Here is a 26,117-nt window from a genome sequence, read left to right on the forward strand (position 1 = left end):
CATTTTCTCCAGCCTATCATCCACCAACTTTCAAATCTATGGGGAATAATAGATAAATTTTCACGCTGTTCAGACACTTCAGCATCAGCCAAGATGTTTCAAGTCAGGCCTTCATCCTCCGCTCAAGAGCTTCACGTGCACTCCAAAGTGTTAAACGATCCAGTTTGGAATCTCTTGATAGTCCAACGAACTCTATGTGACTGTATTGAGTGTCCTAACTCTTTGACGGCCGATATGTCGCAATACTGTAGTCCAAAAGAGCGGCATCAACAGGTTGTTGCCATGGAAAGTGAGGAGCTGGAGAATGACAGGTACTCATCACTCTTTCATGGACAGATGGTTGATGACGAAAGCGATATCTCGTTTCGCAGACCCACGGCGATTGCACTGGTAATGTCAGATAAGTCAACACCCTGGGGGGTAGTGAGGACCATCCAGTAATCATGGCGGCTGTTTTTACACCTGCCTCAGCATCGCTTTCGTAATCAGTTTCGAGCAAGCATTACATAGGAAGCGATGTAACAGGAACGCTATTCCCTCTCCTTCATCGCGACCTTTACTATCCTACGATGAAATATCACGACATAATCACTTGTCTGCGTCAGCCCGTAACAGTAATGGCGGGGGGGGGGGGGGGGGGTAGGGGGAGGCACTGTGGCATGGTGAATAAGACCCTTATACTGACATTCAATCGGACAGTGTCGGAGGTCCCGAGTTCGAATCCCGTCAAGTGACTACGTCCTTGGACAAGATTTTTTGTTTTTGTTTTTTACCCACCATGTTCCCGTAGACCCAGGTGTATGAATTACTGCCTGACAGCGCTAGGGTAATCATAATCGCAGCTGCCTCTGATAGAGCAGCGGCAACTTTTAAGAGGCTACCCTGGGTTAAAAAAAAAGACCATCATTATTCAATAACAATATTGCTGAATATTTTGATTCACCTCTCCCCCGCCCCCCCCCCCCCAAAAAAAAAATGGAAAACGCAATGTAGTCATTCATCTCCAGACGACACGTATTTTAACTTTCCTAAAGGCGGTGTCACACCATTCCGGGCAAGCTACGCGGGCTTGTGGCGAGGAGGTAGTTTCCAGCACGTAGAAGATTTTCAGCGGGCGAACAAGAATGTTTGCAATTTTCATTCATGCCTTGTCATACCGTACGGGGGAACTTCTGCGGCGTGACTTGCGGGGAAACAAATTTACTCCCCGGAGCTCTCCGCAGTTGGTCCGCACCTGACAGTATCTAGCGCGTAGTTGCCCGGAGGTGCTCACGCAAGTCCGATTTAACCGCAGCCAAGTTTTGAGCATGACCAAAACTTTTTCCGGGTGAGTCGCGGGAATGCCCGTAGAGGTCCACGCAGAACGCCAGTAGGAGACCCTTAGTGGCAGTACTTCCCAGGCAGTTCCCACGCAGGTACTTCGCAGTCCCGTATGCAGCCAAGATAATGAAATTCTGTGAGATTTCAGCCATTCCATTAGAGTAATTCCTTCACTGAGTTGTCAGCTCCCACGCGACTGGTACAAAGGTCACACAGTATACTCGCAAGTATAACGCGTCCAGCAAGTAAGACACATGCGCTGACTCGCACAAATCCTTTTCCGCCCTCAGGAATGTCCGGTATGCTCGAAAATCCCTACACGTAACAAGCCCGAGTAGCTTGCCCGGAAAGGTGTGACAGGGCCTAAACACGGTTGCGGGTAAAAAAAAATATGCGTGCGCACCTCCGGGCGACTACTTTTGAGATACATGCTAGGAACTGTCATGTGCGGATCATCTACGGGGACCTCCGGGTAGTCAAAATTGTTCTTTGCAAGTCGCACGCAAGGCTGGTGTGACACGGCCTTTAAGGCCGTGTCACACCATACCGGGCAAGCTAGGCGGGCTTGTGGCGAGGAGGTAGTTTCCAGCACGTCGAAGATTTTCAGCGGGCGAACAAGAATGTTTGCAATTTTCATTCATGCCTTGTCATACCCTACGGGGGAACTTCTGCGGCTTGACTTGCGGGGAAACAAATTTACTCCCCGGAGCTCTCTGCAGTTGGTCCGCACCTGACAGTATCTAGCGCGTAGTTGCCCGGAGGTGCTCACGCAAGTCCGATTTAACCGCAGCCAAGTTTTGAGCATGACCAAAACTTTTTCCGGGTGAGTCGCAGGAATGCCCGTAGAGGTCCACGCAGAACGCCAGTAGAAGATCCTTAGTGGCAGTACTTCCCAGGCAATTCCCACGCAGATACTTCGCAGTCCCGTATGCAGCCAAGATAATGAAATTCTGTGAGATTTCAGCCATTCCATTAGAGGAATTCCTTCACTGAGTTGTCAGCCCCCACGCGACTGGTACAAAGATCACACAGTATACTCGCAAGTATAACGCGTCCAGCAAGTAAGACACATGCGCTGACTCGCACAAATCCTTTTCCGCCCTTAGGAATGTCCGGTATGCTCGAAAATCCCTACACGTAACAAGCCCGAGTAGCTTGCCCGGAAAGGTGTGACAGGGCCTAAACACGGTTGCGGGTAAAAAAATATGCGTGCGCACCTCCGGGCGACTACTTTTGAGATACATACTAGGTACTGTCATGTCCGGATCATCTACGGGGACCTCCGGGTAGTCAAAATTGTTCTTTGCAAGTCGCACGCAAGGCTGGTGTACATTCACAGACGCAATACACACGCACGCATTGTTATGTAGTACATGACAGTATAATCCACACCGATTCCATACCTCTGTGTATGCCCCATTGATCTATTGGTCAGTTGTGGATCTTCGCCCGTTTTTACTATTTTTCTCATTAATGTGATTCAAAAATGTCATAAGAAATCCGTGTTTCCCTATCTCTATCTTTCTCTCTTTTTTCTGCAATATCATGCTGTTATAGCGTAGTGTAGTAGTAGCTGCTGGATTAGGGCGCGTTTATACCGAGCACGGTACGGGCAACGGTCCGGGTTTTTGCTATGGTGCGCCAAAAGGAACTCCCTGTCTGGTCTTGGTTCTGTTCACCCCAAATCTTATTCTTTATTCAAAATCAAGAGCAACAAAATCATTAGTTGAAGATTTATTTCGTAACAAAATTATTAGTGGGGAAGTGATATTGTAACAGAACCAGTGAATGGTTCCTTTTGGAGCACCATAGCAAAAACCAGACCGTTGCCGTCACCGTGCTCGATGTGCCGAGGCCTTTATTCGTGTGCATCATGCGTGCTTACACATCGCTCTTTGACTAACTCAAAAGCCAAATGCCACCTCGGCGTAATCATTTCCCTTGAATCATATTTGCCCAAACTTTGACTTCGCTCAGTGATTTAATAGAATACACTGCACGTTACAGTCCCATCATCGTGACGGACATCTCAGGATACTATAGCGCAAGTTCACTTAAATTATAGGACCCTCACCAAGTCAGATGGATTGCTGGCACCGCTTGATCGATGACAGAATTCTATCGATCGCTTCTCCCATTAACCCGAATCGGATATTATCTATCGATCGCATGCGACTTTGTGGATATACGAGCATCTAGATCGGATGGAATCAGCCCTTGTTGTTGTTTTCTTTTTCTTCCTCTTCTTCTTCTTTTCTTTTCTTTTTTTTTTGTGCAAAGTAAAGGGTTATTGACAGATTTCTTCGGAGACACTTCAGAGTCAGCACATTCCTTTCAAAGGCAATATGAACTCTAACTTGATGAGTGATTCAACCAGCATAGTGCGGTTACGGTTTTTGTTTTGTTTTTGTTTTTGTTTTGGGAGTTTTGTTGTTGGTTTCTTTGTTTTGTTTCATTTTGTTTCGTTTTAGGGGTTGACAAAATGTCAACCAACTCGAAAAAGCAAGATGAATATGAAGGAAAACATGCATCCGTTCACATTGATACGATTTCATCCTATGGACAATATAGCGAGCTTTAGATCTGCGACGCGCACGCAAAGACGACGCCTCCTCCCGGGTTGGACAATAGAAACACCTGTCTCGCACATGTGCAGGACACCATTTTTAGCCTAAATAGCGTTGTCTTTGCGTTCGCGCCGGAGATCTAAAGCTCGCTAATGATGGATGTGCGAGAATGTGCTTTGATATGCATTATCACCGCTGCCTGCTCAATACTTTAACTTTACTTAATCAATACTTTTTTGAGTATAAAGGACCATGTCCTTTAGGCCAGGGATAGGACCGCATTGTTACCTTTCATACTTGCAACGGAAAAAGAGAACGACAAGAAAAGCCTACACATACTCTTTCCAGCTTCAACATTACAAAATTTCTCACGTTCGTCGAGTTTATGAGTTCGGAATTGGAATTGAGGTAGCTCCAACCTTAGAAGTTCTCTCGTATTAAAGTTAAGGATATTTTTTTGAAAGGTAAGCAGTCGAGACTTCATCAGACATTAGACGTGTGTAAACTCGACTAACGCACACACATGCATGAACACAGTCATACAAAGAAGCACTATAACTTCGTTAAAGCGACATTGTGGGCAGTGAAGTACCAATATTACGAAGTTGGGAAGTGGCAGCAAGTCTGGTTTTTTTTCTTTAAGAGTGTAGACGTCCAATTTACACGACCTCTCTTTTTTCTCTCCACCGAGATGACAGTGATAAAGCCTCAACTTCCTCCGCAAGACCATCGGGTTTGTTGTTATACACAAGATAAGTCACATAAGAAGCATTTAATGAACGTGATTTTTTCCAGTATGTATCGGATCTTTCCAATAAGCTCCGGGCGCTCACGACCTCGTTGAGTCTTCTGGGCATTTTTAGACAAACCTATAACTAATATGAAACTCGATCTCCCTTCAACATTTGCTCACCCAGATACCGAAGGGAGATGTTTACGGCAGTGGCTGAGATAAACCACGCTCTCCAATCAACGCCGACGAATATTGCATGCCGCCAAATCAAAAAACTCGCAGAACCTTATACACGATCGACCAAAGGAATAGAGAATTATCCCTCTCTCGCACGCGCTCCCCTTTAAGAACAAAGAAGAAAAAGAAAAAACACGATTTCAGCTGTTTGAATGTGCAGTCACGATTGATTAGGATTTTATGGCACAAAATTTATCCATACTTTATACCACTTCTGAACACTCTTTCTTGAATACTATTGCACCCTCGGATGGAGTGTGGGCTTAAGACTTCGCTGGTACGAATAGGAATGAGGCAAGAACTGGAAATGATATCCCAAGCCAATTACCTGAAATTCGTGATGACGCACGAGCCAGGAGCCACGAACGCGCGTGTTGCTTCAAATATTCAAACAGGTCCACGGGGAGTAATATGAAAACTTTTCTTATTTTCCTACATGTATTTCTTATTTTGTCCAGTTTGATGATCGATATAGACATTATACATATCAAAATTTGTTTTTTTGTGAGTTGCCATAATTAGGTTAATAATGGACTTCTCTGTGCCATACTCCTTGAAGATAATGCAATAAGAAAGTAATGTATCATAATATCGTTGAAGGACATCACGACGGTAATTATAACAACAGAATATATTTTTGTCAGCTCGGAATTTTGAATTGAATATGCGCTCAGTATTATGAGTATACAGGTATTCCCACCTCTGCCACACCCACGGTAATATAAAATAGTGATATAATTACCGTCTTTAACCCAGTCGCCATGACAACGAGAGGACTCTCCGTACATACCATAGATCATCATCATCTTAATTGTTCCTCCTGTTCCTCTCACTTTATCTCAGGAAACGCAGAAACACTACAAAGGGCAACGATCTGGCGAGCAGGGTAATCTCCTACAGATGAGTGGAAAAGCTGCTACTTCGCTTATTTATTGAGGTATGTTTGAATTAAATATTGTTCTTGCCTTTTTCATCAAAGTCCGAATGACAGACGTTGCCTCCTGACAATCGAAAGAGAGTTACAAAAATGTGTATACAGACAAAACAAGAAATCAGAACTAGTACATCCGCAGTTGATTGAGATATCGTTATAAACACGGACACAATGACGCCTATTGCGGCTCATTTGCGCTATCATTTTTGTACTTTTACAGTCTTGGTTTGTCGTAAACATTCATGCCAATTCCCGTAGCCTAAAAATAGGTTCGTTAACAAGCACAACTTCGCCAAAAGCCCCCTATTTCAAAGCTTTTGGGCCGGGCACCGCGTGCATAGGCCAACACTACCCCCTCCCTCCCCTCCCCCCCCCCCCCAAAAAAAAGAAACCGCTCCAGGACATTGCTCTTGGAGCAGTGAACAGAGCTAAAATATCATTCAGCGATGGGTTTGCTCAGTAGTTCGTTTGGTTGCGAAAAGATAGTTGCCAGTAAAACTGAGCGCATTACTTTCTGGAAAACTTTTCATGTCTTTCATATTTTCCCCAATTCATTCTCTAAAAATAATGTCTGCGTGGTTTGGATACACATCTGCATACGAACGAATTCAATTGCCAAGCATGTTCCCTATAAACCAGTCTCTGTATTCGGCTGGATAATCTAATGAAGGCTGCAGATGAATAATACTACTGTGATAGAGTAGCCCTCCAACCTTAGACGTGAGTCCTAGAAAGCTTTACGTTCCGAATAACTGGAAGTTACACCACGTAAGCCTACATACAACACCTTTTTTTCTTTTTCTATTTTTTATTCGTCTATTTTTTTTTGTTACTCTCTACTACTGTCATCAACTGAGCTATCATTCAATTTGTGTACTAAAATTCTATTCACAAAGCTGCTTAACCCATCACATCCGGAGGCAGAGGTATCACGCACAGTGGCAGTGATGCTGTAAGTACGTTGGTCTCAAGAGGGTTAGATGATACCATTTTTAGCAGAGCATCCCCTTGCCGCGATATGAACCAGAAGCCACTAGAGGGACTGAGAAAGAAATTGACTGAGATAAATAGAAAGAGAGAGAGAGATAGAGGAAGAGGGGAATGAGTGTCGGTATCATGTGCAGAAGAGGTGAATGCAAAAATTTTAAGATGGATTTCATCGCGAGCTGATGACGGCTTGTGCTCTGGGCAAGAATGCACAAATCCATTATCTCTGCCCGATGCGATCATGGCGCGATATCACGAGTGCTGTCTTCGAGAATGTCTTTAAAGCAGGAGCGAGCAATCCACACGATCGAGAGGGTTTGAAGAAAAGAAACATCCTACTGACGATCGTCGCGATGAATATTGCATCTCGGCTGAATTTCTTCTTCGTCAAATAAATCATAACAAGTCGGAGACATGATACAAAGTCTTGAAGAGATGGCCAATGGTGGTACACATTCATGTATTGACACGCTCCTTGAATGAAAGGCTTCACTCATGACAGTTAACACAAATCTAGAGAAAAGCCTAATTCTGTTATCAAGTATAACAGGACTATGTCAGGAAATTTCCCCCTCCTCCCCCCCCCCCCCCCCCATTTGAGCACCTCGTAGAGACAGAGAGAAAAAAATATTTACCGTTAAGGTTCTTGCTCCTTCCCTCCTCTTCTGGCTTTGACTTTCGCCCCCCCCCCCCCAATCTATTGATCTATCTATCTATCTATCTATCTATCTATCTATCTATCTATCTATCTATCAATCTATATCTATCTATCTATCTATCTATATATATCTATCTATCTATCTATATATCTATCTATCTATATCTATCTATCATCTATCTATCTATCTATCTATCTATATCTATCTATATCTATCTATCTATCTATCTATCTATCTATCTATCTATATCTATCTATCTATCTATCTATCTATCTATCTCTGTCCTCTACCTCTCTATATCTCTTTTTCTCTTGTTCGCTTCATTGTTGATTGTCTTTACATCCATTATCTGTCCCTCAAAGCTATCTTGTATCCCTTGTATTCCATTATCTCCCGAAAGCCAAGTCTTCTGACAAAAACTGTAATGAAACTCGCCATATATTCCGCTTTTATGCTGCTTTAAGTGTTCACAGCTAGGTCAAGAACGTGACCACAGATCGGTCGGTTGAATCAAGCCCCCATATTACCACGTCAACTGTGACTTCCATGCATCCGACGGGCAACCTCATTTTGATTCGACTGCTTTTTCGCTTTTCGCGCGTTTGATTTCGCGCGTTAGAGGCAATTCCGACCAATCGGGATCGTGGAATTACCACGTCAATATTTGAAAGACTAACAGTTACAGCAGGAAAGGAACCAAGCAACGTGATTTTTTATTTTAAGTTTTCCTATTTCTGCTACTTGGTAACAATGGGGAAAATGTATTGAGAGACCAGGACCCCATTTCGTAAAAAGTTGATACAAGAATCCAGCTTCCTGATTGGCTGGTGCTATTGGAATTTGTCATTCCAGCAAGAGCTGCTATCCTAAAGTCTCGTATGAAATAGGGGCCAAGATATTGTGGAGTCTATCCATATACTAGGCGAATAGTGGCCCTTTACATGACATTTGTATGCCTGTGGCAAAATATCACATACAAACATGATCCGTGTAAAGAAGATCTCTTGAAATTTGATATTGCGGTATTTCCTTCTCGAAACTACCATTTGTGAATGTAATTTCATCTTGTACCAATCAAGCACAACTTACAGTTGTATTAATCGTGTAATTTAGCGTTCAGTCGCTCCAGATCTAAGGTAAAAGTGAGGAAAATTCAGTGTTATTTCCTTAAGTTGGGTTGATGACAATTCTGGAACAACATTACAACGTTCCTTCGTATCCATTAACGGGTTCTGCTTTCCAGCAAACAATCACAAGTTTGCGAACCCTCCGGTGGGCCCGGTTAGAATGAACATCGTCATTGGTGACACTAAGGTCCCTATCTCACTACAGGAAGGCAATCAGATCATGGCGACCATGACGGTCTGTGATAATTTCGCAATACCTGGTAGAATCGCCCTCCAACTCCATTTTGGCCTGCAAGGGGATTACACTATGCTCTCTACTATCAACCTTCGCTGAATGCAAAAGTGCTACGATGATAGTACGACGCTGCCACGTTCTTACCAGCCGCCGAGACGCGCTGTAGCTGCAATAGAAGCGAGTGTACTGCGATATTCGTGTGCTTATCAAGACCTCGCTACAACGGTGCTACGAACGGAGCGACTGTGATACGTTAATGCCGGGCTCAGTCTACGATCGTAATCGATCGGGATAGGAATTGGGTACATGATTGAATTTCTTCAGTCCGATGCTACCAATGACCACTGTCAAACCCAAATGGACGTGCAGATTTTGGTTTAGTCTTACATCTTAGCATTATACAACAACACCAGTGAGAATTAACTTAATTGGCGTGGAAACCTGGGCGTGGATCCATTCAGCGAAGAGGGGGAAATGTATGTACAAAGGACTGGCTTATAAACCAACTACAAATCGAGTTGTATGAGACAAAGGATCGATTTCATGAAGATTTTGCAATGATTGCAACTTACATGCATTGCTTCGAGTAGCAACGGTAAATGAAAAGAAACAAGTTAATGAACAAAGACGATTCATACGCGGAGAAAGAAATGTCCATGATTACGGTCTGTATTCACCAACACCAATTGGTACACCAGTTGTCATGATTGGTTTCTGTTGGGCAAAGCACTTTTTAATTGTCATACACGAGCACATGCTGATGCTTTGTTTTCTAAACATAAATTTTGAAAACAAAAGGTTTGTACTAATTTCAACTTGGCCAGTTCATGCTTAATCATAACTACAGTCACCAACCCAAAATATTTCACGATTTACTTCATCGAAATGATCACGCACAGAACTATCCAACGCAAGGATCCAGAACATACCTTAAATACATTTGTTCATGCAAGATAAAGATCTTGGAACAGCTTAGATTACAGTTTATAGAATCTCCATAGTTCATTACATCTACATACAAATTGAAAAGATATCGGCTTCCTACGTACAACACTACGATTAAATTGTTTATGTATTAACCTCGTACATTCACCAATCCTGACGATGGGATTTGTGTGTTCACAGACCTCTCTTCTTTTCTTCTATTATGTTCCTTCTTCTTTCTCCTTGTTCTGCGTTGCATTGTTACGTCATTGTGTTCTTTGTACTTGATACAATATTGTGTCTTTTGTTTATGTGCGCCGCTTTTTTTTAAGTGACCAATTGTGTGTTTTTATGTCTTGTTGTTTTGATCAACACATTTTCCTGGTACACACTGCTCAGTGAATAGTTTCTGTGCCGTAACATTGATATCTCATTTTGTATTTACTAGAAGACAAATTGTCTATTTTATGCTTCTATATCACTTGCATCATGATGATATTCATCATCAGTTATCAAAAGCTGTAACTATCAACTTTGGATACATAGGCTATTCGTATATTGTTTATCAAGTGATTGACGTTTGACAAACTCCGCTTTTCAGTATACAGATCACTCTTTTCCATCTATATATTTACTTTGCAACACATGTTGTAAAGCGTGCACCGTTTCGCTCATTATACATTCTTTAGTACACATATCTTGTATTATTTTTTGACTTGCACTTCTCGTCAATACAAAGTCAGTACTGCTTGAAGGAATCATTTCATTTCGGTTTTATTTTTGTGTCGGGATAAATGATACGAGTTTTATGCGTCAATATACATGATCAATTCTTTATGTACTCCAATCGCATGAAAAACTCATGAAGCAAAGAAATATAAACAATACCATGTTAAAGGTACAACAGCACGGCAAATATTTCGAATGAAGTTGTAACAAAATAATTGGAAATGCAGGGGACCATCTTCATGAGCGGAGGTTGACTCTGAAGACGAGTCGCAATTGCGCTCGCGTTAATTCTTGAATTGTTCTGATTTGACATGATGGATCATTATTTCGTCTATAAAGGATCTACCTCCCAGCAAAGTCTGCTCTTGCAAAACGTGGTTTAGCGTTTGATTTCCCAGCAAAATTCAATATAGGCCCTAATGGTATATCGATGGCCGTATATACTGAGAGCCGACGGACGTTACTGTTAAAGGAGACCTCCAGATGATTTTTGAAATTTTGCATTTGATCATCTATAAATTGATTATATGCCGGGTGCAGAGTTTGTAGAATTTATAGTGACTGGGATGAGAAATTAGAATGTTTCCAAAATTCATAATTAATCACATTGACCAAAGGTGATGACGTAACAGCTTCGCATAAGAGTGCACGATTGGATACCTCAGGAAGCAGAACAATAGAAGAAAGTATGCATAAATTCGACGCGTGAAATAATGTTAAGCAAACGGTATTGTAATGGAATCACGCAGCTACATTACTAGCATATGTGATTCTCTTATGTCATCATCCTCGCTCGGTGTACATGTATAATGTTTTGGTGTTTTCAAAGTATTGGTTTATCTTTTTTAAAGACCACTATAAATTCCTTAAATCTGTACTGGATTTGAAAACATCATTGTCTGGAATGCCCCTTTAAACGTAGGCAGCAGGTTTGTTGCGCTCGTTGATATCTGTACCCTCAGCAATTGTAATTCTATTTCATAGGTCTTTTATTTCAACCCTAATCAAATTAACTCCTCGCTGGTTAGCTTCCATATCAAATTTTAACTGTACGTTCCAGAAACTACAATTTCATCAGATATTCACATTTCCATCGGCTGTATATATTTTAACATTCCTCTCTCTGGCATCAAAACGTCTTGCTGAGGCGACTTCAGATTGGAAAGAAAGAAAGATTTAAAGACTTCATTCCAACGTGTAAATCGAGAATGACACAGAACAACATGTAAATGAGATCGCCGAATCGATAAAAAAGTAGTTGATAGATTTTTAAAGCGACTACTGTGATATTTTATCAGATCATTGCAAATGAAACACACTCATTCGTGGGAAAACAAATTAAATGAAAGGATAAATTAGGTAATGGTTTTATTTGAAATAAATATACGATTTTGCACCATGATTATCATGCCTTTACAAAACAAAACCTCTTTAATCAAATCTACCCGGAATTCTAATGTACCATGATTAGTTTTTAAATGAAATCCGTACCTTTTCAAACTACAGCAATTTGAAATTGACTACTTAAATAGCAAATTAACATTTAAGATTTCCCCATAGTGTTCTTAGGATATCAAACTGCGATTACTAGGCTTATGCTTCCATCTTCCCAAATACTATTTGTGGATGTCTGTATACACACAAGTGCGCGCCCGCACACACACACACTATAATAATAATAATAATAATAATAATAACAATAATCTTATATATATATATATATATATATATATATATACACATATATATATATATATATACATGTTTATATATTTATAACATCGAAAATAAAACTGAAACCAAGTTCATGCTGTAATCACCAACAATTTATTTCGACACACAAATTTTCGAGCGATTCACTCTTTCTCAACCGAATTAAAATGCTGGTGATTACAGCATGAAATTGCATGGTTTCAGTGTTATTTTTGATGTGTTGGTTTCAGTGTTTATTTTTGATGTTATTATTACACCAACACGTGGACAACTTACTCAATATATATATATATATATATATATATATATATATATATGTGTGTGTGTGTGTGTGTGTGTGTGTGTGTGTGTGTGTGTCTGTGTGAGTGTGTGTTACATTTACCCTTTGAATTACATACGACGAATATATGGCAAGTGCATACTTTGCAATGCGAATGAACTCCACATCTTGATGGTGTATACGCGCATGCACAAACTCGCAGCTTGTCGGAAGGGTAAAACTTCTGAAAGCGTCGATGCCCAATGTCAGCGCTTTCAAACGTGGAATTAATGGAATATATTTGATTATAACTTTAGCGATAACTTTACCCTCGCAGCCTCTCTCACACCGATGTGCATCTCCCTACCCTAATTCTCAACAGCTGGAATCATGGGTGCATGTACTCTGCACAAACTATTTTATCATGGCAAATGAAAGTGTGTCTTCCGGTCATTTCTTAGCTAGCGCATTTTACCCTCTTGAAAAGAGAAATATACATCTTTAACTGGGGGAACGGCTGCGTGCACAATCGCACCCTAGGGCGACGAATGTTGTATCTTTATTGATGGGGGGGGGAATAAAAAAGAAGGATATCTACGTAGATGGATCATAAGAAAGTCATGGAACGGTTTTGTTATTTGTTTGTTTGTTTGTTTGTTTGTTTGTTTGTTTGTTTGTTTGTTTGTTTGTTTTTACGCTGTGTCCCTCCGTGACATTCATTACTAACTCAAACTTGAGTGCCATCAACCAGAAGGAAAGGAATGCGAGGACCAAATTCTTTTTTGGCATGGGAAAATCGACGTGGCCTTAAGTAAGCCTTATAGGTATAGGGCCTATACCGAAAATTATTCTTAAGACTATACAGACAAAGAAGGACCCAAAAACAAGAACTCTAATAGCCATGCGCAATTCTTGATTTATAATCCGCCTTAAAGCGTTAATCACTGAACAATCATAGGGGAAGAATGACTCTGCACACTATATCAGTATTATATAAGATTAGGTCAATTTTCAGTGCGTACACAAAAAGTTATTCTTGAAGGCAAGTTAGAAGAACCGCTCTAACGGCATTGACTTGAGTCCATTCTAAAATTGTTTTCTTGTATTTCATGCCCATTTCAAATCGCTCTGGTTGAAAAATATGATATAGGTATATTTTGAGGCGACGTAAGTGTCTTGTTATGGATAACCTATACATAACTGCTGCATGAAGATATGCCTGCGTTGCCAAAGACGATATCATTTCACCTGTAATTGAATCACGTTTTGTTTAAAGACTTCAGTGCAACATATTCTCATTTCTTTTTGAAGTGTAACTGTTAGGTTGGCCCTATTCAAATTCAAGGTCTATCTTTGTTTGAAATCGAAGGACCATTCAAAGATTCATCAAAATTGCCATTTTTTTTCATTCCACTCCATGGATTCACGAGACCTTTAAATATTTCTCACTTCTTTCTTTTCCGAATACAACAGCTAGGTGCTTAAATTCAAGATTTATCTTTTTTTTTTTTTAAATCAAAGAAACTTTCCAAAATTCTTTCAAAATGTCGAAATGTCACTATTTTCATCCCACCCCAATTCACGAGACCTTTAGGTATTTTCTTACTTATATTCTTAAATACAGCTATTAGGTGCCTAAATGAAAGATTTATCTTTGTTTGAAATATAAAAAAAAATCCTGAAATTCTTTCAAAATGTCAAAATGTCATTTGTTCTACCCCCATTCACGAGACATTTAGATAACGTAGATTGGTGAGGCATAACATTTAACGTACATCCCAGCGAGTTATTACTACAGGTAACTACACAATTGTGTATACTAAGTCAACATCATTTTGTAATGACGTTCACGGGGGGGGGGGGGGGGGACAATAGAAAAAGTTGACATGTTTCCATGTTCAGTGCTAAAAGGTCGCTGCATATATCTATAAAGCCCAGCACTAGGGACCTTACAGCAGGTGACCGACGTAAAATAGCCTGATTGCAAAGACCGACATGGAGCGGCACAAATTTTTCCTGTGGTTTGGAGTTTGATGTTATGAAAGCTCGATATGTTTTTATTAACTAACACAATATTTCGAGGGCATTGTATAAACAGATGATACAGCGCTGGAGCGTGTACAGAAATTGATAATAGTATATATTGTGATCGTCCTAGATTCAATGGTACTTCGGCCAATCTTGCGCAATTCAGTTGCGTTCCCATGTGATGTACTTTGATAAATCCCGGATTTGGCCTAGATGCTTGAATTGCTTCGTGAACGGTAGCTCCAATCTGCCCGTTCGGCAGAATCAAAGAGGCGAGCATTATTTGCCTTTGCCCTTGTCTTTTCCGTTGTTTTCCGATGCAGACCCTTTGTAAATATTGGGCTGTCTGCAGTGCAATATCGTGTTACGACGGGGAGAGGCAAACATGTTTAGCAGATATTGGCCTTGATTTTTCCCTGATGAACAGAATCAATCAAAGTGTCATCTACACTTTTCGCCGTTCCCTCTGAAAATAGAGATAAGTAGATACCATCGTCGTCGTTGTCTTGTTGGCTTACCCTTAGCATCAACGTCGAAATCGTCGTCGCTGTCATGATCTATGCGATGGCATTACAGAGAAAAATTTTCTCTTGTGTCGAAGTTTAAAGACCCACTAGCGTGCATGAGTATTTATGGGTTGCCCCATGGAATTGATCTTCATTCGCTGTCCACCGAAATGCATTCGAAAACCATGAATAGCGCCGGTCAGCGAATTTTGGGTGTCGAGGCGTACGCCCGTCGGAAATGGTCGACTGCAGTCAAGATTCTTTGGCTTAGTTGTGTTTGCACTTTGCACGAAGATCAGTAATAATAATGATGATAATAATGATAAGGTCTCCTTTATCCAGGGTAGCCTCTTCAGTGTTTCCACTGCTCTACCAGAGGGCCCTGCCATTATCATTACCCTAGCGTTGCCAGGTACCCATTTATACACCTGGGTCGAGAGGGACGTTGTGGGAAAACATCCTGTCCAAGGACTGGGAGGGAATCGAACTCGGGTCCTCCGCTTTGGAGTCGAAAGTCATATGCAGTACGCCACAGCATCCCCACATCAGTGAAAAAGCCATAGGCCTAAACAATTCGTTCCGGGGATTCTCGATATATCCGAACCGAGCCAGCCTTCCCACTCCATCGTATCCCCACACTACCAGGTCTTATAAAGCATGCCGACGAGAAAAACGAGAGACGGGTTGCTGGGTCGCTGGGACTCGGTAAGTCGACGATTTGCGGACGAAAACCCCAAGAGGACCAGCTCATCAATGTTGGCAAATCGACGCGACCACTTAATCAGCTTTAATATCTCGAAGGACGTAAAATGATTAAATCTTTTTTAGGTAGTTTTGATCGGAAGGCGAGACAAAGTATGTAATGCGAACAAAATAAACCCAACTTGATCATTCCAAAGGAATGCTTCTGACCCCTATTCGCACAGACAAAAACTCCACATTACCTTCTAAATAGAAACTTTTGCTTGTGTGTTTATCTTATCAATTTACAATTTATACTTCTGTGAAAAAAAAAGTTGTACACAGGAAGGATTTAATTACCTTCAATTGGTTACCTGGATCCAGATACGCGATCGTTTTGTTACTTTTTAATACAGCTGTACCCGTTTCTAACATTACCTATTATTTGAATGATGGTGATGTATAAATACCATTGAAAAAAGTGTGTGTGTGTGTGTGTGTGTGTGCATGTGAGGGTGTGCATGTGCGTGTGTGTGTGTGTGTGTGTGTGTGTTTGTGTGCATGTGAGGGTGTGCATGTGCTTGTGTGTGTTCGTGTTTGTGTGGGTGTTGGCGGCTGCACTCGTCTTGCGCACGTGCTATACGCACGATGTCAACCGAAATCACTTTTTTTCACCCGTAAGAAAATCCTGAACTTGCCTTCAAACATGAAACACAGATGTCGCTAATGTTGCTGCGTTTTGTTCTTTTTTATTCTTTCTGGGGGAAAAAAGGAATGTAGGAAGTCTGTTGGGATCAGGCACGCCTTGGAAGATCCCTGGAAGAGAGAATATCGGTTGAGCAAGTGGTGCATGAATGTATGCTTTAACGCCTTCTGGTTTGGACAGACTTGGTACAACCCCTAATCGCGCCCTATACGCTACGCTCGAGGATTCCCAGGGGCAATGTACGAGAGAAAGTTACTCGCGTATCGTTGCCAACAATTTGATTTGCGGAATATTCGATTTTTTTCCCCTCCCGATGTTCTGCTGTTTCGTGAATCGTGGTGGTCACACGAGCGGCACAGTTTACAACTATATTAGAATGAATCTTTCAATACTGTAGTTTCGGAAACTCCTGCAATGTTGAGTACTGCCAAGTTCACTTATTATGATTGATTATTCCCGTGCATATGACAATCCGTGGCACACCGTCTACTTCTCTTGCATATCAAAAAGTCTCCATCTCCCCATACAGTCTATTGCTTTGACAGGGTTTAGCATGTAGAGTCTCTTAGAAAACGAGTACTATGTAGGAACTTATTTAGACCATTCTTTCAACGAAATGATCATTTTGTCAACGAAATGTTAACATTTCGTCGACCATTTCGTCGACGAAATGACTGATTTCGTAACGAAATAGGCCATTCGACACTTGGCACTCCATACAAAACTACGGTCTTTGTCCATGGTTTAAACCTTGGTTTCAATTCTGCCACCGTCGTAAATTCGGGCCTTTAGGTTTACTCAGAATAACAAAATTTCCAACACTTTCGAACTTTTCAAATAGGCCCATACGCGAAAATGGTGTTTTAAAGTTGTGAGATGTCATAAGATGCATTTCGCAGGTTCGCTATTGAGAGTAACGCAAATCGAAGCAGTGTTAAACCAGCGGAGAGTGTAAAATAGACTTTTTCACATTTTTTCAACATTTCACAGTTATACTTTTATCCCTATTATATCCACACTCCATGGTAATCATAAAACAAGTAGAAAGCGCAGAACGGAATTCAGTACTGAGTTTAGTGTGGTAGCTCCTAAAATTCGAACATTAAAGACTAAAAATGATGAGAAATAGATTTAAATCATTATTATCACATGATGTGGGATCAAATATGGGAAGCCTTCTGGATATTCCCGAGGCATAGTTTTGTATACTAAGTGCACGACTATTCGTGGCTTGGCGCACAGTAAACTGCCTGTTATATCAAAAAGTTGAATCTAGGTACGGTGTACGTAGAGCAATAAAAACATTTTTTTTTTCTTAATGTGTACCCGTAATCCAGTTCTGTACATGTTAACATCTTCTGTCATTATAGATAACATGATAGATTGTAGTTTATAAATCTGCGGAGGATCATGTCACGACAAACTCTTTACTTTTCCTAGGTTCCCAAAAGTTGGCGTTCGTATAATGTACGCCATTGTGTAACTGTCATGACTGTTACATTTCGGTGTGATGGAAGAATCTGAATACTGATGAATCAACGCTATCGCTTTCCTCTATCGTTCTTCTGTCTGTAGATATTTTAGTCTCGTAAATTCAAACCGTAACTCACCTCATGCTCCTATGTTCTTGTTGTCCATCTATTTTTCAATGAGTTCCAGACGTCACAATATCAACCTTTGTGTCTACATTCCTGTATACTATGTCTGCATTATTGTTCAAGCCATGATGATTTTGTTTGTTTTGTTTTGTTTGTTTGTTTGTTTGTTTGTTTTTTGTTTGTTTTAGTGCTGCCGTTAGTACTTTCCCTTTCAGTGATCATGGTGATATTCTCGAACACACAACACATAGACACACATATAAGTACACACACACGTGAAACACACACTAACAAGCCGGTTCGTGTTGTCGATTCGGACAATCCTACAGCTGATGAGGAGTCACAGTGGCAGCCCACTTTTGAGTAAGATATATGCATGGAGCTACAAACGGTAGCTCCATGATATATGCCAGTAACAACGAATACCCCTCCGAAAACGTGGAATCAACCAGTCAAACTGAAGGCTATAAATCTTTATGGGGACGTCCGTCAGCATACTAACATTCGTAAATATTCCAGAGGATTTGCTGGACAAATAAGCCCCATTTTCCCCCACACTTTTCCGGCTTAGCAGGGCTTTTGTTTGTTGTTTTCGTTGGGATGCATGTAAATTTTGTTTGTCATTTTAAGAGGAAGCAGCCTTTTATCTATTGCTCTGCACGTCTCGAGATTTCGAGCATTTGTGGAGAGGTGGGAATGAAGCAACGGGAATTTGCTAATGCTGATTGATGTCAAACGTTATGCAGTTTTCCTTCGACTCTGCTTCAAAATGAAGGATCGTGTAGCTTGACTTAACCGACTTGTGCGTCTTCTATTATTCCTCTCAGCACCGATGCTTCAAACCATTAGCTGTATCTGCAGCACACCGGAAGCACAGAAAGAGTCTACATTAGTCGCTTTCTCCGATTACCTATAGAGGTTGTCTTTTTCAAAACCTGTATTATAGGCCTATGATGATGGAGGGTAGGTGACGTCACTTTAAAAGGAAATAAAACAAAAATCTCTGAACAATGATATAAGCCCGTGGAGTGCTACCTAGTGCTACATTTGCAATTTTGTTGGCTACCGATTTTACATTCTTTCGTGAGTGATTTTTTTTCTCGTGATATACCTTTAAATAATGTTTGTGTCTCTCCACATTGCATGACTGTATTCCTAGGGATATGCAGTGTTTCAATAAGAGTGTTCTTGCTTGGAGGAAAGGAATATGTCACCAGCGAAACATTATAGAGTAGTCACGTGACGTAACATGATTCAGTTCACATCTACCCTGGATGACATTATACGTGTGCGTGTTGAACTGTGGACTTAATAGGGATGGCGGTGAGTTAGCTCAGTCGGTAGCGTGTCTGCCTCACGATCCAATGGACCCGGGTTCGATTCGTGGTTCCCACTGAGCAATGTTGGGTGTAATCATACCATCCTCTCTAGTATTAACAGAGGCATAACACAGTGTCCCTTGGATAGGATATAAAATGGAGGTTCCGTGTATGTGAGAGTCACAACTCATGCACGTAAAAGACCTCGCTTCATTCATCGCGGAGAGCAGGGTGTTTAACCCGGTGAAGTGGTCACCCAACTGGACCCCATGGAAGACCAGCTATTACAGCTGAATATGGGCTATCCAGCCATCTTCTCGTATAGAAATGAAACAAACAAACAAACAATAGCCAACACTCCGAGGGCCAGTGCCTATATGGTTGCTGTTTTGTGTACGCGGCGCGTCCGTCACGAATTGATGCCGTTCATAGCAGTGTCTAAAGGAGGAACAGTGTCTCATATACAGATTTCAGATAATGCCTTTCTATGTCAACCATATATTATTTCTTTTTATACAGTAATAAGTTGGAAATGTGGCAAAAAAAAAATGAAATTGTGAGAAATTGCGGCGTATGCCCCTGCCGAAAATTTTCCTCGTTCTTCCTTGTTTGCCAAAAAGAGCAGTTTTTTAGAACGATTTGGATAATTATAACACTCCAAATTAATACTCGGAAGAATGGAATGCTAGACGCGTGATGTACGTTGACTGAAATAGCTCATGGATGCAAAGAAAGAGAGAGAGAAAAAAAAACATAAGGGAGACCTCAATAGAGTGGCAGCACGCCACTGATATAACAACAAAGCCATCAGTTTAGTTTACTAGCAACGACCAATTATGAAGCCATCATTGACTGCTAAACTGCAAGAAATGTCCAACATAATAATGGACTCGCTGTAAGGCTTTGTTACTAATGCCCGTATAATAGTCGATGCACAACTACTTTTCTCAAAAAGGTGATCACCGATGATAGCAAAAGGAAAATTACAAGATCTTCATATGTGTGTATTTTGTGCTTTGTTTTGAACGCACTCATTCAAATGCAAATGCAAGATGTAATTGGTTATTTGATTTTTGCCTTCCTTTTTTTTTTTGTCACTCTTAAAATAAAAATGACTTGTTGAGCCGCCAACCGTGGGTCATATAGATGTGTTGAATCTTTGTCATGGACGTGCTGTATCGCAATTAACGTACGCTAGTTTGTTTGATTTCTTTTTACTTTGTGACTTACTTTGAACACCGTTTCCGATGCATTTTGTGGGTTTTTTTTAAATCCACTTATCTTGATTATGACGCATCCGTGCCTGTAAATTGTTTTTTTTTTCTTCTCGTCTTCAGTGACCCGATAGCTACAGCTATACAAAAATATATTGATGTCTTAAGTGGTAGCTAGGGAGAGAGATAGTGTGTACCTTGGCGTCATCGTTTCAATTATCGTGTGCAACAAGTCCCCAAGTGGGGGCAAACTCACTTTAGAGTGCCTTCCACATCGCTTGAGGCGATCGATCGTGCAGCGTGTGAAGGACGGATTTTTTTTTTCTTCTGTTTGTTAGTAATTTTGCCGTCGCTGGAACGTGTATCTCGTATAAGCAATCCGTAGTATAGCTATTTATATAGGAGATAGAATCAAAGACTAAATTTTGACGTCCAGTGGTCAAAGACGTACAGTAGGCCTACTCGTCATACCTGGTTTGTCATTTTACACCAGTCCTCTCCTGAGTTGCGGAAATAGAAACGCGCTGATACTTTCTGCTGCCGTGTATATCTGAGGGATGAATACCGAGGTAGCGACATCTAGACATTTTGATCACAGAGGTTAGTACCACTAGGGGTTCCGGTTGCCCAATAGTGCTTTATTTTCTCGATTTTCCTTGGAGACATCGATTAGCGTTTGTTCGTGGTATCTTGACATAAACGCATAGTTTGGTGGAGCATTAATGCCCCCTCAAACTTCTATACGTTCATGTGTGTATGTGTGCATTGTGTGTGTGCGCGAGTAGCCTGTGCGTAATGTGTTTGTGTACGCAGATTATTCGTAAAACTTGGACCTCCCCGAAAGTTGGACACATATATCATGTGACTGTTTACGGTTACCAGTAATTCATATAACCCATCAATTAATCCTTTATGCCTGTGGTTACCTTCTGTGTCGTGGTGTACATTTGTGCTTAAAAGCGGCCGGTGTGTCGGCGATGCATATCCGTCTGCGAATTGGAAATGTTTCTTAAGAACATTTTATCGATTACCCTGATTTAGTTCCTCTAATATATGAGATCTGGACTTCTTGAGACGGAGGCCGTGTGAGTCTGTTATTTTGCAGGAGAACTGGGTCAAAAGAGGCTTTCCTATCGAAAGTGAGTCTTCAATATTTCGCAACCCTTAAATGGTAGATAAATGTGCATGGAAAGGGAAGCAAAATATCTCACTGTCTCACGGTAGACACGACGAAGAGGCAAGTGTCCCTGCTCTGCTATCATATTACTGTTTTCTTTGCACATCGCTTGTTCCCTTTTAGTGGATTTTCCCTCTAGTCCATTGTTGACGACGCGGTCTAGTGCGTTTGTATTACAATGTATCCGCTTTTCATCTTGTTTGTCTGTAACGCGCGAAACCGTGAAAAGTCGTACAACGAAGAGTGTATTCAGGTCTCTCTTATATTTTATTCGGTAATTTGGTCCGACGCCACATAAAGGGGGGGGGGGGGGGGTTAACTCTTGCACAAGTTTTTGTATAGATTATACACCTCTGTAGATGTTTTTGACAATATCACTTTCAATAATTAATGGACGAGAATTTGTCAAACAGTCAACACGATTTATTTTGGTAAGATTGAAAAATTCACAGAAATTGTTGTTTTATCGGTAGAAAACGATTTATATTCAAGACATTCCTCTCCGGGGTATATGTGGGCATGAGTGTCTTTCCGTCAAACTTTTCCACAGCCTTGAATTTCAAAGTAGAGAAACGTTTCACACTTGACTCAGTAGCTCCTGTAGGATGGAAAGGGCTTGTAACAGAGTCATCATTTTTCTTGTCACCATGCATGGACTGAACCTGAATCACTGTTCCGAAATGGAAACTTCAACATAGAATTTGTTGCTTTTCGTTTTACAGTGTTTTAACAGTGAACAACCATTCACCAGCCTTTGCTCCTTAAACAAACAACCGGAGGTTTAAGCCACATTGTTTTTATGTTGCTCATGTTGTATTAATATGACAGGGTGATATTGATATTTTCCCTACTTTTAAAAATCGGAAATATTCAAACCCGATGTTTCGTCAATTAAGAATGGCCACTTTATTTCGTCCACGATTTATGGACTGGAATACTAACATAATTTTTTGTATGACTTGGAGAGATAGAGGGATGGGATGGAAAGATTGTCATGAAATATTCTCTCTTAATTTCCTATCCGTTTTTACATGATGCAAACGCGTCTTTGACTGTTGTTTGACTGTTGTTTAGTTTGCAGAGCTCAGATGTGACGGTATTTTTTTCTGAGTAATAACCCAAATGAGGTGACTTGTTCCTGATGTTAAAAAAAAAAAAAAAGTTGGCTGGGTAATCAGTGTGCTTCAATAGAACGAGCTCCATGAAATGACCAAACTATAATAGTTTAAATTATGACTAACCTCGCCCCAACGAACTCCTAAAGCTGCGTTTACACCATGTTCCCGGCAGCCACGGCAGCCCCGTTTGCCCGAAACGTAGTGCGCCGTAGGGAGATGAGACATTCTCATGTTTTCCCTCTCTCGCATTCTAATCTTGTTCATTCCAGTCCTTGCCCCGGTGAATATATCGCTATCAGACGCTGTTCTCACGGCGTCTGGTCAGGCTAGATTATCAATGCTTTCAGTCCCGCTGCGGACAGCCTCCAAGTTTTGTTAAGGCCAATGACGTGCCGCCCCGTTTCGTTGCGTTATCACTGCAAACAAGATTCCTCATTATCACCGGGACTGCCGTGGCAAATTTTTGACAGTCTAAAAATCTGACACGGCATCCACAGCAATCACGGCCTGTCGCGTTTGCCTATCCCGTCTCACCGCGTTGTTCCAAGTCCATCCCGTTTTGTCCATGGTAGCCCGAAACGGGGCTGTCGTGGTTTCCGGGAACATAGTGTAAACGCAGGTTAAAGGTCCTGTTTACCTTTGGGACCAGTGATTTAAAAAATGTTCAAGTTATCACTTTTCATGCACATTTGCAGGTCAGTTGTATCACAAAGCATCTTACCATATGACATTTTGGCAATAAAGCCTAAAATATAGGAGATATCACTATTTTTCTCATTACACCATAACTGTAGACGGTTTAGTCTGGAAACGTTTTTATTATAACAATTGTTCACATTTTGTATATTTAACAATACTTAACATCGATTATACTGGTTCAAATTTTTACAATGGTTGTTTCTATCCGTTACTCACATTTTAGAACTATTTTGAAGCGCTAATGCTGGGTTTTTGTTTCATCTGCAAACGGTAAATTGTGCCTTTAAGTAAAATCAGGGAGTTGGGAAGAGAGGTCCCACCTCCCTGGTAAAATGAAGCGTCGCGCTGACAGACTTGAGCCGTACATCTCAGAGGGGAGTGTCATCACTTTGATTGACACTTATCACTATGAAGCCGTCAGAGTCGATCACGTGACCAGTATTCGGATTAGAATGGGAAGTTGAATGCCTCTCATTTTGTCCAAAGCGGAGTTGAATACCTCTCTATGAAGATAATCTTTCATCGCACAGAAAGTAATACTCCAATATATTTGTCTGTAACAAGTGTAGGAAAGTTTTGAGAGCAAGGCACCTGCATTCATATTATTTGTATGATTTTACCTTAGTTATCACATTACCAGTTCACTGACGCGACTGGACATAGGTTTAGAAGGTATTGTTTCTACATGAATAATGTCCCTGTAACCTATGTGAACCGTACTCATTTACTTCAACATTTCGTCATTAAAGTATCATTATATGTCTGTCGTTATTGATATAAGATGATAAGTGAAGTCAAAACATGATCAACTGATGATAAAATTATTGTATTTCTTTTTTTTAACAATTTGAATGTGCTGTAAGCATAATATGATGAGGATATTTCATTCTGCGTACGAAGCACTTTACGCGTCATACCACGAGCGGGGCGCAGCTTGCAAACCCACCAGCCAACAGTGATTACTGCTGACCTAATAATTCTCCTAATACGACTTCTGACGCGAAGTTAACAAGAGGGGAAGAGAAGATAGAGAGAGAAAAAAACACCTTCCCTTATCATTCGCTTCTGATACTTGGATTCATATGGATGTGAAGACGTAAAACAGTGCTTAAAGTCCCTTGCTAACATTTACAGATGGAAAAACAAACAAACTCAGCTTTAGTGCTTTAGAATAATTCTAAAACGTGGGCTAAAATAACCAGCCTGAAAATGTTAATCAGTGTAATCAATGTTAAGTATTGTAAGATATGCAAAACGTGAAGTATAGTTTTAATCAAAAATCGTTTCTAGAATATGAGAAAATCAGGGATATCTTCCTGTATTTGCAGCTCTAATGCAAAAATTTTGTACGGTAGGGTGTTTTGTGATGCAACTGAACTCTACATAGTATACATCAAACGTGATAATTCGAACACTTTTTAATCACTGCTACCAATATCAAATAGTGTCTTTAATTGGGCGTTGTCATCGAGGACCAAAGGTTGTCACCCTGATAGAAATTCTACAGACTCCCCGGCAATGAATTTCATGTATGGTACAAAATCATCTTCACTTGTTCATGCACAATGTTTTACATGTCATAGACAGAGAAAGAAAAGCGTGTGCTGTATCTTTGGTCATTGTATTTGGGCTTGCACGGTCTATCTCGATAGGGCCAGTTTGGCATCTCACAAAAATACATATGGGCCTTTTTTTTTAAATATCATTTGAAGCATTTGTCTCTCTTTCATCTCTTCCACCCCCCCCCCCCCTTCACTGATTAGAAATTGAACGCTAATTTCGAGTTGCGGTGAGCTACCCGTATCATGTGTCAAAGTGCGATTGAATAGCTGTGGTCGGACGGAACTGGACTATCTATAGCGGAGGAAACCGCCCAGTGCGTCTTGGTGTCGTTTGATGAGTGGCGCCGTGCGACGCAGGATTTAACCGAACGCACGGAATATTTGATACATAAATATTGAAATTAGACACAAATATTGCTCCCTGATGAGTGAGGACTGTATGAATGCAAAGGTCAGTGGCTAATGTCGAAAATACAACTCGTCCCATAAGACGATATCTTGACACACGCTGATGAAATCGCTTTCATGGGATCGCATGGCAGAGGCGGTTGACAAAATGGCCCCATGGTCGAATACCGTTTTTAAACTGTGCCCGAGTTCTACATTTCCGAGCGCAATGCAGGAGAGGGTTTGATGGAAGACAGCAACGGTTGTATATTAACCCGCTTGCAAACGTCACGAACTTTTACATGACTGAGGAATAATCTCTTCCAACATTGCGTATAAAATCTTACGGTAATGCACCACAGAGTTTTAAAAAAAAGATAATAAATGAAAAAATAATCCAACTTCTCTCGAAAATACTCTCCCCCTTTTTAGAATTCACTTGCAATCTGTAGTAGTGTTTCCCCCTCTATCATTAAGAAGTTCCCAGTTTTATGTTTCTGAGAAAAGGTCCGAATTACCTGCCCGTTAATATATACGAGCTTATGAAAGGAATCTAACTTTCATGCTTGCGAAAGGGACGCACGAACATAAATGTCAAAGCTCGGTTTTTATGGAATCATTAAAGTAGAAATGAAAAATAATTTCTACCGTCTCTAAATCAACATGCGAAAAAGTATATATTTGCATCAGTGATGCGA

At 40.8% G+C, this 26,117-nt stretch overlaps 1 protein-coding gene across 1 annotated transcript in view; it reads left to right on the forward strand.

The window, feature by feature from the left end:
* Positions 1–234: 234 nt before the first annotated feature.
* Positions 235–26,117, forward strand: part of LOC139740762 (gastrin-releasing peptide receptor-like) — a 56,325-nt gene continuing 30,442 nt past the window's right edge. The window contains exon 1 of the mRNA XM_071651337.1: positions 235–390. Coding sequence (XP_071507438.1) covers positions 235–390 — 156 coding nt within the window. The remainder of the gene's footprint in view (positions 391–26,117) is intronic.

The sequence above is a fragment of the Diadema antillarum genome, unplaced genomic scaffold (assembly GCF_040938485.1).
Source record: "Diadema antillarum isolate AM-2024a unplaced genomic scaffold, OU_Dant_1.0 seq00000878_RagTag, whole genome shotgun sequence".
NCBI classification, from domain to species: Eukaryota; Metazoa; Echinodermata; class Echinoidea; order Diadematoida; family Diadematidae; genus Diadema; species Diadema antillarum.